General features: G+C 40.4%; 1 protein-coding gene across 1 annotated transcript; it reads right to left on the bottom strand.

Annotated features, from left to right (window-relative positions):
• Positions 1–14453: 14453 nt before the first annotated feature.
• LOC114393046 (transcription initiation factor IIB-like) lies at positions 14454–18731 on the bottom strand. The gene is made up of 7 exons (XM_028354307.1): positions 18279–18731; positions 17964–17988; positions 16216–16345; positions 15993–16123; positions 15777–15865; positions 15047–15123; positions 14454–14822 (listed from the first exon to the last, which is right to left on the bottom strand). Exons 1-7 carry the CDS (start codon positions 18635–18637, stop codon positions 14689–14691), a joined length of 945 nt encoding a protein of 314 aa, XP_028210108.1. The 5' UTR covers positions 18638–18731; the 3' UTR covers positions 14454–14688.
• Between the last annotated feature and the right edge of the window lie 347 nt (positions 18732–19078).

The raw sequence follows: 19078 nt of genomic DNA, 5'->3' as shown, positions 1-19078 counted from the left end.
GCCAAAACAAATAGAGAGCATGATGGAAAAAGGCTAAATCTGACTAGTGCTGGTTGGATTTGGAAGAGCTTAGAGGGAGAAGCACTAGACGAATTCCAACAATCGATTAAGAAGGTGGAGCTCCCTTCTTTCACCAGCAAAGATCCCGCCGACTGGATTTCAAGGGCCAAAATCTATTTCCAGGTGTAGGAAACGAGTGACGAGGTGAAGGTGAGGCTCTCCCAGATTAGCATGGAGAATGGGACCATTCATTTCTTCAACTCGTTATTGCTTGAGAACGAGAATCTGATGTGGGAAGAATTAAAGTATGAACTAATGCAGAGGTATGCAGGGAAGGGAACAATGTATGAGCAATTGTCGGCGTTGCAGCAGACTGGGAGTGTTGATGACTACATTCAACGGTTTGAATGTTTAATTGCTCAGATTCCCAAATTGCAAGACGAACAATATTTCACTTGCTTCACACATGGTTTGAAGGAGGAAATTTGAGCTCGTTTGTAGAGCTTGCACGCTGCCAATTTGTTGACGAGAAGCCATTTGATGAATACAACGAGGGTCATTGAAATAGAGATGGCAAGCAAAAATAAAGCATGGGTGGGACGTGGAGACACACCTATTGAATCCAGATCTGGGACCGGATCAGGTCAGAGAAACCACCTGGTGGCAACGGGTCGAACCGGGTCAAGAAATTCTGGAGGAAATGGAACTGATGGGCTAGGCCCAAACACAAGGGGAGATGGTGTTGAAAAAAATAAACAAAGACAATAAGACAGAGGAGCCAAGCATTTGGCATATCAGGATCTAGTTTATAAGCGAAAAAAGGGCATGTGTTTCAAATGTGGTGGACCTTATGGTCCATTACATCAGTGTCTCATGAAACAACTTCGTCTCATCTTAGCTGATGATGAGTTATGGGTCGAATGCGAAGAAGAAGATGCATTCGAGGATGCCCAGGAGGAAGGTTACGTGATTTTGGATGGAGAATGTAGCCCTTTTATCTCTACGAGGGATGGATGATGGAAAAACAAGGAGTCATAGCACCATGAAGCTACAAGGGAAGATAAGTGGAATTCTCATTCTTCTTCTTGTTGACAGTGGGGCGACCCATAATTTCATTTCAAGGAAATTGGTTGAAGCTTTAGGTTGGACATGGGAGGAGACAAAATCAATGAATATTTTGATGGGGGATGGTCACACAACTGAAACTAGTGGTATGTGTAAAGAAATTAAAATTAAGACAAAGTCAGGGAAGTTCACACTCGATGTTGTTTTGTTCAATTTGGAAGATATTGATGTTATTCTGGGTATGTCTTGGCTGAAAACTCTAGGGGTAATGACGGTGGATTGGAATAGTCAAATAATGAAGTTTGAAACAGAACTGGGGACGAGAACCTTGAGAGGAGTAAATCAAGAGGAGCCTTTGTTTGCCACTCTGTGTGGGGTACTTGATAAAAGACAAGAACAGAAGGAGAATGGGCTGAGCAGTGAGCAACAATGAGCTCTTGGAGATATTCTTACCAGTTTTGATGATGTCTTTGTGGAACCGAAGGGATTACCTCCTGTTCGTGAGGAGCATGCAATTAACCTGAAACCGGGACATGATCCAATGAATGTAAGGCCATATAGATATCCCTACCATCAAAAGAATGAGATAGAAAGACAAGTGAAAGAGTTGCTGGAGATTGGTCATGTAAGGCCAAGTCAAAGTGAATATTCAAGTCCGATAATTCTAGTTAAAAAGAAAAACAACAAGTGGAAGATGTGTGTGGATTATAGATCTCTAAGCAAGGCCACAATTCTAGATAAATTCCCAATTCCGATGATTGAAGAACTATTAGATGAGTTACATGGTTCTACCTATTTCTCCAAGTTAGATTTGAGGTCCAGATACCATCAAGTTTGAATGAAGAAGGATGACATTCACAAAACTGCTTTTAGGACACATGAAGGACATTATGAGTATTTAGTTATGCCCTTTTGGCTAATGAATGCTCCCCCTACCTTCCAATCTCTCATGAATGAGGTTTTTAGAAAGTTTCTAAGAAGAGGAGTGAAATTCTGATACAGAGGTCAGATGTCGTACCAGATGTCACGACATCACGCTTCAGAACATGGAGATTATATTTGACTGTATGAACAGATTAAACAAGTAAATAACACAAGAGAATTGTTAACCCAGTTCGGTGCAACGTCACCTACATCTGGGGGCTACCAAGCCAGGGAGGAAATCCACTAAAATAGTGTTAGTTCGAAGATCTAACAGCCACTGTTTACAACCTTCTCACCTAACCACTACCCGTGCAACCTCTACCTAAGAGCCACTCTTAGATATGAGAACCCCTCTCACTCCCTCTCAATCACTCTCCCGTGTTTACAATTAAATCAAATACACACCAGAGATTGCTCTCTGAACAATAGAGATCAACTCTACACACTCAGGTCCAACACTTGATGTTAGGGTAACATCAAGGTGGCTCACAAAACACTCAAGTCCCAAAACTCACAAAATAACTCTTCAATCTCGGACTTGGTACAGAACCCGTGCAGCCTTCATGTTTATATAGCAGTGTGCGTATCTGGGCTGCAACAGCTTGCGCTGGATGAGATCTATCATTCTCCTGAAAAATCTGCACTTAAAGATCTAAAAGATCAAGTTTGATCTTTTAGTTTTTATCTTTAATCTTTAATCCCTGAACGAACTATTCAAGTTTGTAATTCGAACTTTAATTATCTTTTAATTCGTTCCTAGAGATAGATCGTCTAATCTGTTGCTAACTGCACAATAATCTGTTAAAGAGATAACAGATTTATGTGTCCAGTATTTTCGGGCCGGATGTCCTGGACATTGTATCCGACATCGTGGATCCTGCACAATCTGTTAAAGATATAACAGATTTATGTGTCCAGTATTTTCGGGCAGGATGTCCTAGACATTGTATCCGACATCGTGGATCCTGCAGCTTCAATTCTTCATTTGACATTTTATTTTGCCTTGTGCATTGTGCAGCCCGATCTGATTCCTTGACATAATGTTAGACATCATGTGCAGCAACTCCAGCTTTCCTTCATTGTCTAAGTGCTTATGTTTTAACAAAATTTTAGCCAATCTTTTAAAGCTCAGTAAAGCTAAGCACTAACAATCTCCCCCTTTGGCAAATTTTGTCTAAAACATACTTAGACACTTCCTGAGCAGGTACGAGCAGTTATGCAAGTGGGATCAGCAACTTTCATTATCAGAGTAATCAAGCACAGCGGTATCTGTAGTGGCGACAACAAAATTCTGCAAGTTGCAAGTCGTTTCCAGGATGTCAAAACATCTCACGTGACATCAGCTTTCTGCTCCCCCTGTCTCCATGCTCTTACTGCAGCATCTTCTATCAGCTACTAGTAGTTACAGTAGCTTACATCAGTCATCATCAGCAGCAGCAGTCTCCCCCTCAAAATCATATACATACAACTCCCCCTCAAAATCATGAATCATGCATACATCGTATCCTACTACACAAAATCATGAATCATGCATAATACTACTATTGCATACATAGTATCCTACTACTCAAAATCATGCATAATACTATTACTCCCCCTTTTTAGACAGAATTTGACAAAAGTAGAATGCATGCAAATATTACAGACCAATAGCAATCAATTGTTCAAAGGGACATGCCCCTATAGCTAGTAAGAGTAAAAAGCAAAAATAAAGGTCTGATGGTCATGGGGTGGCTTCAGAATCATCATCATCTGATTCTGTATCCTCTGCTGCATCTTCCTCTTCCTCAGCTGCTTCTTCTTCTTCCTCAGCTGCTTCTTCTTCTTCCTCAGCTGCTTCACCATCATCAATGCCACTTTCTGAGAGTCTTTTGATCAGGCGTTCCAGCTCCATTTTCTTCTCTGTGGTGGCTTTGATGGTTGCTTCCAGCACCTTGCATGTGTCCTTGAGTTCAGCAATCAAAGCATCCTTGGACACAGCACCTGAAGCAGCAGCTTTCCCTGATGTCGAGACAATGTCTGGGACATGTGTCCCCTCAAACAGTTTGTAATGCAGGGACAGAGCCGATTCTCTCTTCATCACAGAGTCAATGTTGTTTAAAATATTGGGATGTTGACTCAACATAATGCCACACAATACAGTTGGGAAGGCAATGGGTAATTTGACAGCAAACGATTCTGAATGCTTAACAGTTTGATCAAAAATGTAGTTTCCAAAATTAAATTTGGACTTGGTTCCAACAGCATACAGAAATTTACCCAAACCTGTGGCAACAGTGGAAGTATGATTGGTGGGTACCCAGTTTGCAGCGCCAATCCTATGCAGGATTGCATACTTCACACTTAGCTTCCCTGCAGAAAGCTTCCCTTTCTTTGGCCAATGCTGGACTTGTTTGGCAGTGATTTCCTTGGCAATCTGATGCTCAGAAACATCAATATCCACCACTCCTTCAGTTGGTCTGCCCAAGTATTTGTTGATTACAGCAGGGGAGAATCTAACACATTTTCCTCTGACAAACACTTTCTGATACTCATCACTCTTTCTGTTTGTTATGTCAGAGGGAATGTTGACAATGAATTCCCTGACTAGACTTTCATAGCAATCTCCCAACTTGGTGACAGTTTTCAGCAGTCCAGCAGCCTTGATGAGGTCCATGATCTCCTTGCAATCCAAGGCATTTCTTCCCAGTTCTCTTTCTAAAGCAAGCCTTCGTTGATATACAAATTTCCACCTTTCAACATTGCCAATGGAGTGGAATGAGATGTTGTCCAATGGTGCATCAGGGACATTTCCAGGCACCTTTTTCCCTGATTTCTTGGCCCTCTTGATGTCGGGAACATCTAGTTCGACATCATCATCAGAATCAGATGAGGAAATTTCTTTCCTTTTCTTGGAAGGGATTGCAACTTTGCTCCATCTGGATGTGGTAGGAGTGATTGGTGTGCTCTTCTTCTGTGCCATAGTTTTGATTCGTCCAGACCTAGTAATGGGGGTTTTTCCCTTTCTGCTTTGTAATCTTTCTGCAATGCCAGGTGCCAACTTGTTGGCAATGGGTTCCTCATCAGATTCTACTTCTTCTAGGTCAATGAGGTCACCTGGAGCAGGTTCTGGTGCCCTTGGTGCAGGGGTCTCCTCTGTGGCTTGATCCTCTTCCTTTGTTGATCTCTCTTTGCTGGATGAAGAGAGGACTTCATCATTTGGGGTGGAAGATGTTGGAACATCTTTATCAGCATCAGGGACAGAAACATTTGGGGTGGAAGATGTTGGAACATCTGTATCAGCATCAGGGACAGAAGCATTTTTCAGAATGCTACTCACAATACTGCGGATCTTCTTGTCCATCTCCGTGTCTACTTCCCTAGGACTTGTTGCAAGGCTAGGGTTTTCAGAAATCTTCATTCCCTGTTGTCTTTTAGGGACCAGTTTCTCAGGAACAGGGGCTGAACCAGGAATCATTTGTATGGGTTGGATAGTGAATTCAGGTCGTTCCTGGTGTGATGGTGCTTTGGTGGATGATGGAGATGATGGTACAGAGGGTGAACCAGGAGCTGAAGTTTCTTTTGGTGCGGTAGCCATGGAGAAGCAGAGTCTTTGGAATGGTTTCGTGAATTTTTGAGAGCTGTTGGGGAATGCTGATGAAACCGAGATTACCACGTAAATATGAGTTTGAATGAGGAATGTAGAGGGACGTGTGAAGCAACGGTCGAATTTGTTTTGGCCCAGTAGAGAACGCGCTATTAACGTTTGAGCACGTTCAGATAACAGTAATTGCTATAAATCCTCTAGCAGACAAATGCCCAGCTTGCCCCTCAGTTTTTCAAACTGATTTGCATCCAATGCCTTTGTGAAAATATCTGCTATTTGTTCCTCAGTGTCAACATGCTTCAGTGTGATCACTTTATCATCAACAAGATCTCTAATATAGTGATGTCTAATGTCAATGTGCTTGGTTCTGCTGTGTTGAACAGGATTTTTAGAAATATTAATAGCACTCAAGTTGTCACAGTACAATGTCATGACATCTTGTTCGACATTGTACTCCTTAAGCATCTGCTTCATCCAAACTAGTTGTGAACAGCTGCTTCCTGCTGCAATATACTCTGCTTCTGCAGTAGATAGGGACACACAGTTCTGCTTCTTGCTGAACCATGAAATAAGATTGTTGCCCAAATAGAAGCATCCACCAGAAGTGCTTTTTCTGTCATCTGCACTTCCAGCCCAATCAGCATCACAATACCCAACCAGCATTGAATCTGAACAATGACAGTACATAATCCCATAGTCACTGGTGCCATTTACATATTTCAGAATTCTCTTTACTTGATTCAAGTGACTTATCTTAGGATTGGCTTGATATCTTGCACAAACACCTACTGCATAGGTGATGTCAGGTCTGCTTGCTGTTAAATATAGTAAGCTCCCAATCATGCTTCTGTACAGACTTTGATCAACACTGGTGCCAGCTTCATCCTTTGATAGCTTCAAGTGAGTAGGTGCAGGTGTTCTTTTGTGGCTGGCATTTTCCATTCCAAACTTCTTGACAATGTTCTTTGCATACTTGCTTTGTGAGAGGAATATGGTGTCTTCCATCTGCTTCACTTGGAGTCCCAGAAAATAAGTCAGCTCTCCAACAAGACTCATCTCAAATTCAGATTGCATCTGTTGGACAAAATGTCGAAGCATCTCATTCGACATCCCTCCAAACACAATGTCATCAACATATATCTGTGCTATCATCAAGTTTTCAGCATCTTGTTTGACAAAGAGAGTCTTGTCAATTCCTCCCTTCCTATACCCTTGCTGAGTAAGGAACTCTGTTAGCCTTTCATACCAAGCTCTTGGAGCTTGCTTCAATCCATAGAGAGCCTTCTTGAGCCTGTATACATGATCTGGATGAGTTGGATCTACAAATCCCTTTGGCTGCTCCACATAGGCTTCTTCATTCAGGTATCCATTCAGAAACGCGCTCTTCACATCCATCTGGTACAGCTTGAATTTGAGGATGCAAGCTACACCAAGTAACAATCTGATGGATTCAAGTCTAGCAACAGGAGCGAAAGTTTCATCAAAGTCTACACCTTCAATCTGAGTGTAGCCTTGAGCAACAAGTCTGGCCTTGTTTCTGGTTATAACACCTTCTTCATTGGTTTTGTTCTTGAAGATCCACTTGGTGCCAATCACATTAGTTCCCTCGGGTCTAGGAACTAGCTCCCAAACTTCATTCCTTTTGAATTGCTCCAATTCTTCTTGCATAGCATTGATCCAGAACTCATCAGTCAGTGCCTCTTTCACATTCTTGGGCTCAATTTTGGAGACAAAACATGAATTGGAGACAATCTCAATCTCCCTTGATCTTGTAGTGACTCCTCTGTTTGGATCTCCTATAATCAGCTCCTTGGGGTGCATCTTCTGGATTCTAATGGAGGGACTCTTGTCAGGTTTATTGATGTTTGGTTCATCTGTAGCAGAATCAGAGTTTTCTGCATTTTCTGCACTTTTAGCTGTATCTGCTACATCGTCTCCCGATGTTCTGACATCTTCTTCGACATCCTTCTTTCTTGCTGGAGTTAGATCATCAACAACCACATTGATGGATTCCATCACAGTTCTGGTTCTGGAATTGAATACTCTATATGCTCTGCTGTTTGTAGAGTATCCCAAGAATATTCCTGCATCACTCTTGGGATCCATCTTTCTCCTTTGCTCTCTATCTGCCAAAATGTAACATGGACTTCCAAAGATGTGGAAGTGCTTGACAGTTGGCTTCCTCCCTTTCCAGATTTCATACAGTGTGGTTGGAGTCCCTCTTCTAAGTGTGACTCTGTTGTGGATGTAGCATGTTGTGTTCATGGCTTCAGCCCAGAGATTATAGGGAAGTTCTTTGGCATGAAGCATGACCCTAGCAGCCTCTTGCAAAGTCCTGTTTTTCCTTTCAACTATGCCATTTTGTTGTGGTGTAATGGCTGCAGAGAACTCATGAGTGATGCCTTCAGATGTGCAGAATTCAGTAAACTTGTTGTTTTCAATCTCTCTGCCATGATCACTCCTAATTCTCTTGATGACACAGTCTTTTTCTCTTTGAAGTCTTAGACTCAACTCTTTGAATACTTCAAAGGTGTCTGATTTTTCTCTGATAAAGTTGACCCAGGTAAATCTGGAGAAATCATCCACAACAACATAGGCATACCTCTTTCCTCCAAGGCTTTCAACTTGCATAGGCCCCATCAAGTCCATGTGAAGTAGTTCCAGTACCCTGGAAGTGGTCTGATGTTGAAGCTTCTGGTGGGACATCTTGACTTGCTTTCCAATCTGACATTCACCACAGATTCTGCCTTCTTCTATTTTCAGATTGGGAATGCCTCTAACAGCACCTTTGTCAATGATTTTCTTCATGCCTCTTAAGTGCAGATGTCCAAATCTTTGATGCCATATTTTGACTTCATCTTCTTTGGAGGATAGACATGTGGAGGAGTAACTGGTTTCTTGAGGTGTCCATAGGTAACAGTTGTCCTTTGATCTGCTGCCCTTCATTAGAACTTCACTCTTCTCATTTGTCACCAAGCATTCTGACTTTGTGAAGTTTACATTGAATCCTTCATCACACAACTGACTGATGCTGATCAAGTTTGCAGTCAGTCCCTTCACCAGCAGTACTTTGTCCAGACTAGGAAGTCCATCATGGGCTAGCTTTCCCATTCCAGTGATCTTTCCTTTAGAGCCATCTCCAAATGTCACATAGCTAGTGGAGCAAGGTTCAATGTTCACCAGGAATTCTTTAACTCCTGTCATGTGTCTGGAACAGCCGCTATCTAGGTACCAATCTTCCTTAGCTGATGCTCTAAGTGAAGTATGAACAACAAGACTAACAGTCTTGTGTTTTGGAACCCACATCATCTTCCTTCCACTGCTGCTACTTTGAGTTCCATGATGTGGATGGCCATGTAAATGATAGCAAAAGGGCTTTATGTGACCATACTTGCCACAGTAGTGACACCTCCACTTCTTTCTTTTGCTCCTTTTCTGCTGCGTTCCATGATGTCGAGACCGATGTTGTGACATCGTGGCTCCAGTGCTGTTTTTGGCAGGAACAAATTCTGTCATGGTTGTTCTGCCAGCAGATTTATGATTAAATCCAAGTCCTCTCTGGTTTCCAACATTCTTCCCAAGCTGTAGCACCTCATCAAGCAAATCTGAGCCTTTATTCAGCATCTTTATTGATTTTGTCATGTTTTCCAGTTTAGAGTTCAGAAAACCAATTTCTCCTTTAAGTTCAGAGATTTCCTCTTCATGTGCCTCCTTCTCAGTCTCCAGATTTGCAATGACCTTCTTTAGTTGTGCTTCTTGCTGAAGAATCTTCTCACTTTTGATGCATAGTTCTCTATAGGATATAACAAGCTCATCAAAAGTGATTTCACTATCTGTATCACTTGAATCTTCAGCAGATTCAAATCTCCCAGTGAGTGCATTCACATCTCTGTCAGAATCACTTTCTTGTTCACTCCCTGTATCATCAGACCGACATACAGAAAGTCCTTTCCTCTGCTTCTTGAGATGAGTGGGACATTCAGTTTTGATGTGTCCATAGCCTTCACACCCATGGCATTGAACTCCTTTGCTGTGACTGGGCTTTTCCTCTGACCTTTTCTGGTATTCACTACCTTTCCTGATGTCGAAAGGGATGTTCCGGACATGTGGTTTCCGCCTCTGTCCATTCTGTTCAGCACTTTGTTGAACTGTTTTCCAAGGAGTACAACTGCGTTAGTCAGACCTTCATCAGTATCCAGGTCATACTCATCTTCTTCTCATTCATCATTGGACACGAATGCCAGATTCTTGCTCTTCTTTTCAGTCCTATCCGAGAGTCCTAGCTCAAAGGTTTGAAGGGAACCAATGAGTTCATCTACTCTCATGTTGCAAATGTCTTGGGCCTCCTCTATTGCAGTGACTTTCATGTCAAATCTCTTAGGCAAAGATCTGAGGATCTTTCTCACCAGCTTTTCATCTGTCATCCTTTCTCCCAAGGCAGTGCAGGCATTGGCAATTTCAAGAATGTTCATGTGGAAGTCATGAATATACTCTTCCTCCTTCATCTTCAGATTTTCGAATTTTGTAGCCAATAGTTGCAATCTGGACATCTTCACTTTGGAGGTTCCTTCATGAGTGGTTTTCAGGATCTCCCATGCATCCTTGGCCACTGTGCATGTGTTGATCAGTCTGAAGATATTCTTGTCAACTCCATTGAATAGAGCATTCAAGGCTTTGGAGTTTCCAAGTGCCAATTCGTCTTCTTCTTTTGTCCAGTCTTCTTCTGGCTTCAATTCATTAGTGGGCTTTCCTTCTGTGTCCAGCATCTTGGGATGTTCCCAGCCTTTGATGACAGCTTTCCAGGTTCTGCTATCCAGTGATTTGAGGAAGGCCACCATCCTTGCTTTCCAGTATTCATAGTTGGTTCCATCCAGAATTGGTGGTCTGTTCACTGGTCCTCCTTCTTTCTCCATGTTCATCAGAATTTATCTCCCTAGATCTCACTCAGTGATTTAGAGTGCCCGCTCTGATACCAATTGAAATTCTGATACAGAGGTCAGATGTCGTACCAGATGTCACGACATCACGCTTCAGAACATGGAGATTATATTTGACTGTATGAACAGATTAAACAAGTAAATAACACAAGAGAATTGTTAACCCAGTTCGGTGCAACGTCACCTACATCTGGGGGCTACCAAGCCAGGGAGGAAATCCACTAAAATAGTGTTAGTTCGAAGATCTAACAGCCACTGTTTACAACCTTCTCACCTAACCACTACCCGTGCAACCTCTACCTAAGAGCCACTCTTAGATATGAGAACCCCTCTCACTCCCTCTCAATCACTCTCCCGTGTTTACAATTAAATCAAATACACACCAGAGATTGCTCTCTGAACAATAGAGATCAACTCTACACACTCAGGTCCAACACTTGATGTTAAGGTAACATCAAGGTGGCTCACAAAACACTCAAGTCCCAAAACTCACAAAATAACTCTTCAATCTCGGACTTGGTACAGAACCCGTGCAGCCTTCATGTTTATATAGCAGTGTGCGTATCTGGGCTGCAACAGCTTGCGCTGGATGAGATCTATCATTCTCCTGAAAAATCTGCACTTAAAGATCTAAAAGATCAAGTTTGATCTTTTAGTTTTTATCTTTAATCTTTAATCCCTGAACGAACTATTCAAGTTTGTAATTCGAACTTTAATTATCTTTTAATTCGTTCCTAGAGATAGATCGTCTAATCTGTTGCTAACTGCACAATAATCTGTTAAAGAGATAACAGATTTATGTGTCCAGTATTTTCGGGACGGATGTCCTGGACATTGTATCCGACATCGTGGATCCTGCACAATCTGTTAAAGATATAACAAATTTATGTGTCCAGTATTTTCGGGCAGGATGTCCTAGACATTGTATCCGACATCGTGGATCCTGCAGCTTCAATTCTTCATTTGACATTTTATTTTGCCTTGTGCATTGTGCAGCCCGATCTGATTCCTTGACATAATGTTAGACATCATGTGCAGCAACTCCAGCTTTCCTTCATTGTCTAAGTGCTTATGTTTTAACAAAATTTTAGCCAATCTTTTAAAGCTCAGTAAAGCTAAGCACTAACAAGGAGTGCTAGTTTTCTTTGATGACATATTGGTGTATAACAAGCAATGAGAGGAGCATATGGAGCAATTTAAAGGTGTCTTGGAAGTTTTGAGGAAACAACATCTTTATGCCAACAAGGAGAAGTGTAATTTTGGGGAATGAAGCATAGAGTGCTTAGGACATGTCATTTCAAAGCAAGGGGTAAAGGTGGGCCCAAACAAAGTGAAGAGCGTGCTGGATTGGCCAGTCCTCACTAATGTCAAGGGAGTACGTGAGTTCCTTGGTATCACGGGCTATTATAGAAAATTCATCAAAGACTATGGAAAGATAGGTAGACCTTTGACCGAGTTGACAAAAAAGGATGGCTTTGGATGGAATGACCATGCTCAAAAGGCTTTTGAAGAACTAAAGAAGAAGATCACTTCAGCCCTGTCCTAACCATGCCCAATTTTGAACAAGAATTTGAGCTTGAATGTGATGCATCCAGTGTAGGAATTGGGGCCATTTTGATGCAAAACAGGAAACCAGTGGCGTACTTTAGCAAGGCCTTAAGTAGCAAAAATGTCACCAAATCTGCTTATGAAAAAGAGTTAATGGTAGTGGCGTTGGCTATACAACATTGGTGTCCCTACTTAATAGGAAGGAAATTCACTGTCTATTCTGATCAAAAGAGTTTGAAGCAACTTCTCCAACAAAGAATCACCACGGGAAGCCAACAAAATTGGCTAGCTAAGTTGTTGGGGTATAATTTCGAGATTGTATACAAACCGGGTTTATAAAACAAGGAGGTGGATGCATTATCAAGAAGCATGGGGGAGATGGAGCTTAAATCCTTAGCATACATACCGGTGTGGTTAGACTGCCAAAATTTAATAACTGAAGTTCACGAAAGTTCCACTTGGAGGAAGGTTATTGAAGACTTGAAGCAAGGTCAAGGGAAGCATCTCAGTTTTGAGTATAAACAAGGTGTGTTATTCTTCAAAGACAGGTTAGTAGTTGCTGAAACCTCAAGCTGGATTCTTAAGTTAATGGAAGAGTTTCATGCCACTCCCCAAGGAGGACACTCCGGGTTTTTCGGTACTTATAGGCATCTTGCTTCGAATCTATTTTGGAAAGGAATGAAAGGAGATATTATGAGGTTTGTGCAGAACTATGATGTTTGTCAACACCAGAAATACTTAACAACAACCCCTAAAGGTTTATTGCAACCTTTACCAATACCGGATCAAGTATGGGAAAATATATCTTTAGATTTTATCACGAGGCTCCCGAGATCCTAAGGGTTTGAGACCATTCTAGTCGTGGTAGACAGGGTGTCTAAATATAGTCATTTTATTCCATTAAGACACCTTCATAGAGCACGTGCCATAGCTAAAATATTTGTGAAAAAGGTGATTAGGCTTCATGGGATACCCAATTCTGTTGTGAGTGATCGTGATCCGTTGTTTATGAGTTTGTTTTGGAAAGAATTCTTCAAACTACAAGGTACAACATTTAAGATGAGTACAACCTATCATCTCCAAACCGACAGTCAACCGAAAGTCACTAATCGGTGTTTGGAAACATACTTGAGGTGCTTTATCACGGATCAACCAAAAGGATGGGTCATTTAGCTTCCGTGGGCTGAATATTGGTTCAATACCACCTATCAAGATTCAATAGGCACTCTGCCATTTGAGATAGTTTATGGAAGAAAGCCTTCAATGATGGTAAAGAGTATACAAGGAGAAGTGAAGGTGGAAGTAGTTCAAAGGGAATTGCAAGATAGGGATGAAGCTGAGACAATTGAAGAATCACTTGGCAAGAGCACAAGAAAGGATGAAGACACAAGCAGATAAGTATAGAAAAGAGAGAAATTTTGAGATAGCTGACTTGGTGTTCCTCAAATTGAAGCAACATAGGCAGCATTCTGTTGCTGCAAGAATCAGTCTGAAATTAAGTACTAGATACTATGGGCCTTTGGAGGTGATTGAGAGGATTGAGGAAGTAGCTTACAAGTTGAAATTGCCTACAAGTTCCAAGATACACCCGATTTTCCATGTCTCATTGCTCAAAAAAGCACATGGAGATTACAAAGTTGAAATCACACTTCCTAGTGGATTGGAGGATGACCGTGAAGGAGAAATTGAACCGGAATTGGTGTTGGCAACTCGTAGTATAATGCAAAGAGGAGAAAAAGTCAACCAATGGCTAGTCCAATGGAAGGGGAAAAGCGTAGAGGAAGCGACTTGAGAAGACAAATTGACATTGAGGAGCCAATTTCCAAAATTGAGTCTTGAGGACAAGACTTTACTTCAAGGAGAGGGTGTTGATAGGAACCAAACTCTCAATGGGCCTTTGGAGCCTCTAGCTTATGAGATGAAGAAAGGCTCAAGGGAATTCTTAGTGTATTTCCGTAGAAAGAAAAGAAGGGTAGAAAAGGAATAAGCTAGGGGGCAGTTTGTTAGAGAAGAGAGAGAGAAAATCATGGGCAGTTTGTTAGAGGAGAGAGAGGGAGAGAATGGGGCAATTTGCTTCTTTGTTATTTAGTATCCGTATGGATAGCTTTTGGGGATTCATTCTGTATTTTCTGTTTTCTTGAGATAGAGAGAACCTACGGGGTGCTCTATTTAGGAGCTTAGCTCTCTATTTAGACCTTCTCCATTGTAATTTTCTGATTTCCAGTATAATACAGAATTCCAATTTCTCGTTTTCCTTAATTCTCTGTGCTATTATTATCTGTTCTAAGGTTTTGCATTAGGCTCACCACGTATACTTTTTAAGTACGCAATGCAATGTACAGAACTATAACCAATCAATGAACCATAGAAAAAACAGCGATGACAGCAAAAAATAACTCTAACGTTTTACCAGAAACGAGAAATTCATACTTTGTATGTTGTTGCCTTGCTCCCAACGAGTAATCAAATTAGGAGAGTTTAAAAAATGGTGCGATTGACGGCAATGAATGACAACTAAAAAAAAGGCACTTTGTAATAAGCAGTTCAGTTACATTAGAAACACAATGCTCTAATGACATTATAACTTGTAACTATTTAAATGTGGATGGTAATATTTTGCTCTACAATTCAAGGGCTGCAAAGATTCTTTAAATCCTCCTCCTTAGCATACCAATTTGGTATTATTTTGGAAACATGGGGATAAAGATCCTTGTAGGAGTTCCTAATCGTTCCTTCTGCAACGCCTGTGGCAAGTGATATATCTGCATTAAGACAAAATGTCAGAATCAGACACAATAATGAAATAGCATAGCAACTAGCGGAGTCGACGTATCCAAGGGAATTTGGATTAAGATGCTTATTTCAAATTTTATTTTAAATTTTAAATTTTTCCTTAAAAACCTGTGAAATTGAAGAGACAAAAAAAACATTAACATGTGTTTGTGCAAACCCCAGGTTACCCTCGATGGAATGGAGTGTAACAAACCTTTGAGAGGTTTCTTATCATCAGAAAGCTGAGTTATGATGTATATAACTGCTGCAGCAATTGAAATGGGACTCCTCCTGACAAATTAAAGAAAGATGTTATTAGTATCAATCATCAGAAAATCATCATAATATCATATTTCTCTGAAAATGATGAAAGCTAAAACAACTTGGAGTGGATTACACATGCAGAGGGCAATGCAATTATTTTTGCCATTAAAATTCAAATCAAGTTGGCACGCCCTACATGGTATATACAATACAACCCTCGGTCTTGACTTCTTAGGTGAATGCTAATCCTCCTCAGTTTCCACTAGATTCAAAAACATATGCTATTTTTTCATAGCAATCCTAAGAGTTCCCACTTCTTACACACATGCCACCTATTCCTCAGTTTCCACTTCTCAGTTCTCACCCAGTGCAGTCATCATGTAAAACCTGCAGCTTTCTAATCCATAATCTAACCTTTCACCTTGTTATCCAAGGAAAACAGGGAAGTTTTATTCCATAGCTAATCAGTAATTTAGATAATATATGATACCCTAAGTTTAAGCTAATATCCTAATTTCATAGTATCACTAACACACTCTAGTGTGTCAACTGATGGCACCAAGTTTCTCACAGCAAAACTAATAAGAGTTTGGCAGTAAGTACTAAGTAGACTTTATATTAGTATCAAAGTGTAATCAATATGACAAACCAGACTTCAGCATTGAACAATTTATTATTACCTTATATCAAATTCTTCTGATTTATGCACAGCTTCCTGAGCAGCTTTAACAGCTTGATTATTCATACAAAGATTAGAACAGAATCGCCTCTGAAGTTTGAGATCAAAATATTGTCAGTAACATTAATGAAATCTAGTCAAACTTTAAAAGAATTGGCTTCACAAATATGCAGACCAAAATAACAAGATACGCTTGAAGTTGACAAAGAAAACTCACCATGAAGTCCCCTGCATGTATTGTACCCATCTCCACAGCATTACCGTTCTCCAAACCCAGTTGTTTTACTATGTATTCTTTAGCTCGGCCAATTTCCTTCTTTGTGGCCCCATTGGCAACAGAGCAAATTTCTAGTTGAAATCCATAGGTTCAGGGAAGCTCATTTATATACAGAAAGATAAATTGGGAAACATCCAGATGTTAAAAGAATCATAAGCAGTACCCTTTACAGTACGAGGTTTGTCTTCTTGTCGGCAAGCGATGTAGAGACAAGCAGCCAATAAAGCATCTTGATTTCTTCCTCTACTAGACTTTTGATCTTCAACCCTCTTATATATCTCATTTGCCCGATCCTTCAAAGCAATTGTAAAAATAACATAAGTGAATATACTCTTTTTACAGGAAAACTAAAGTAGAAGATAAAGAAAGAAAAATTAAAATGAAGGTCTCAAGAATCGAGACAACGGAAGGATTATAAACTGAGAAGCTTGACATGACATGAGGGCTGCCAAAACCTGATCAAATCCTTTCTCCACATGAATTTGCAAATCCATACTAATTGATTTACAGATATCCTTATTTCAAACAGCAAGCCCACAAATTCAGGAAAAACCTTGAGTTTTTAAGCCACTCATTTTTCCAAAAGTAAACTTATATTGGGCTCCAAGTTGAACCATGGATCAAGCATCATGAACTAGGTGCACATGAAATGCTCCTGGCCTATAAGGTTTTAATGCCTTGAGGCAAGAGGTGCCAAAAAGCACACACCTCATTAAGGAAAAAAGTGTTAGCACTACAAAGAAGAAAGCAGTTTGCCATGTATTTTAACTACACAGGATTAACATTCAGAGAAAAATAAAATTTAGGTTCAAATATAGAATTAGACCTTACACCCTACAGTTACCATGCATTTGGGTTTTAGTTACTACTTTATTTGGGAGGTATTGATCCCTATATTCCCCCAGGTAGTTGTATTTTATTTTCTACTAATTAAAGTATGCTTTGTCTGACAAGAAAGTCTTTCCAAAGTGCCAAAGGCATCGGCCTCATTAAAACGGGAAGTAACTAAACCAGCTAGAGGTACTGACCCTTTTGATGCTTCCTAATAGCCTTCTACTACACTGATCAGAATTTCTCCAGGGAATTACAGAAGGCCAAATAAAACAAACCAAAATAAGTACCATTACAATGTCTTACCAAACAACAATGTAATCCAATACCAAGTAACTCAACAAAAATCTATACAATTAGGTAGATGGTACAATTTCAAAGTTTCAATAAACATTGCATTCAACACTTGCAATCCTAAGGCCTAAGCCAATAACAATGATCATATATGCATTGCATACAGATACATGCAAGTTATCAGACACATAAAATGTCTTCTTATAAACAATTATTGTTTCACCAGAATAGCCTTCAAACTTACAGCCACACAGCTTATGCCACAGTTCCTCACTTGTGAAATGACCTCTCTAACCTCCACACTAATGCAGCATGTGATTCATTTGGATAAAATACAATTTCAGTAAACTTTCCATTTAAGATCCAAACCTTAATGCTAATCACAACAATCATATGCAGCGGATACTAATACAAGCAGTTTCACGACTCTCCCATTATCTCTTTCCTGCTTATTTCACTAAACTTCACAGCAAATCTTATGAAAACAACCTTTAGTTCAACAAACACTTACAAGACACAAGCTCCCATAAATTAAACCCCCATTGAATACGCTAAGTAATCAATCTGCACACCCAAATGGCTCATAACACAACTTCAGCAAGCCTTGCACGCAAGGTTCAAACGTCACTCAACAATCGTTATACACATTAGACACAAACATATACGCAGTTTTAAGAACCTTGTCCAGTAGTAGTAGTAATAATAACCCAAAAACAAAAGGAGAAGCTAAAGAAAACAAAACTGTCCTAAACAGGAACAGGACATAAGAGCAAGAACAAGACATACCTTGATGGTCGCAACGAGTCCCAACCTGAAAAACAATCAACCACATAAGTCAATCCCTCAATCATAAACATTACAAACAATCACATTTCACAAAAAAAATAAAAAAACTTAATCCCTCAACCATCAACCTGAAAACAACAATTTTTATTATTTTATCTCACAAAGCCACATTAGTTAGTCCACATCATAGCAAAGCCGACGCGATCATCGTCATCACACCCATCACATCAGTCCCCAAAAACACTAATCACAATTTTTCTTTTCAATTCTTTTTCTCAATCCGATCTGGATTGCAACCCTAGGTGAGAAACGGACCTGTCGGACATGGTGGCGATGGTCTTGAAGGCGATGATGAGGGCGCGATCAGGGTTGGAGCCGCGGTTCTGCCAGCGACCGAGGGAGGAGGAGAGGAACTCGCCGCCACCTCCGCCGCCGTTGGGCTTGGCGATGACGGTGGAGAGGCCGCCGTCGGTGAGGAGGGGGTTGGAGGGCCCGCCGACACGATTGGGATCGTTGTCACCGGACTCGTTGGCGAAGGTACGCCACTCAGAGGTCTCGTCGATAGAGTGGGACTCCAGTACGAGGCCGCACTCCGAGCACACCGTGTCGCCGGCAGAGTGGTCAAACACCACCTCCGTCTGCCTCTTGCAGTCGCTGCAGAACGCGTCTGACATCTTCTCGCTTCTTTCTTCTCTATCAAAAGCAAGAGGAGAGCAGAGGTTCTTTGCACGCGTAGTGTGTTAATGAGAAGAGAAAGAGAGAGAGAGAGCAAACTACCGATAGGTTAAATTAATTTATTGACCTCTAATTTATTTATTTTTCAATTTAGTCTTTTGATTTTTTATATTTAATTTGGTACTTTTATTTTTTTAATTAATTTAATTTGATTATGTAATCCAAATCAGACAAATAGTATTAAGAAATTGTACTATATGGTTATTTAAAAAATAATAATTACAAATATAATTTAATTAGAATATATTGAACATATACTCTTATATTAGTATAATTGTTCACATTTATTATAATATGTTAAAATTTGGTTTCTAGATAATGTATAATTAATTGTAGGCTTAAATGTAATTTAAGTCTGCTATTTTACTCATTTTATTTTA

Source organism: Glycine soja, chromosome 2, assembly GCF_004193775.1.
Source record: "Glycine soja cultivar W05 chromosome 2, ASM419377v2, whole genome shotgun sequence".
Taxonomy (NCBI): domain Eukaryota; kingdom Viridiplantae; phylum Streptophyta; class Magnoliopsida; order Fabales; family Fabaceae; genus Glycine; species Glycine soja.
This window is presented reverse-complemented; position numbering and strand designations above follow the sequence as displayed.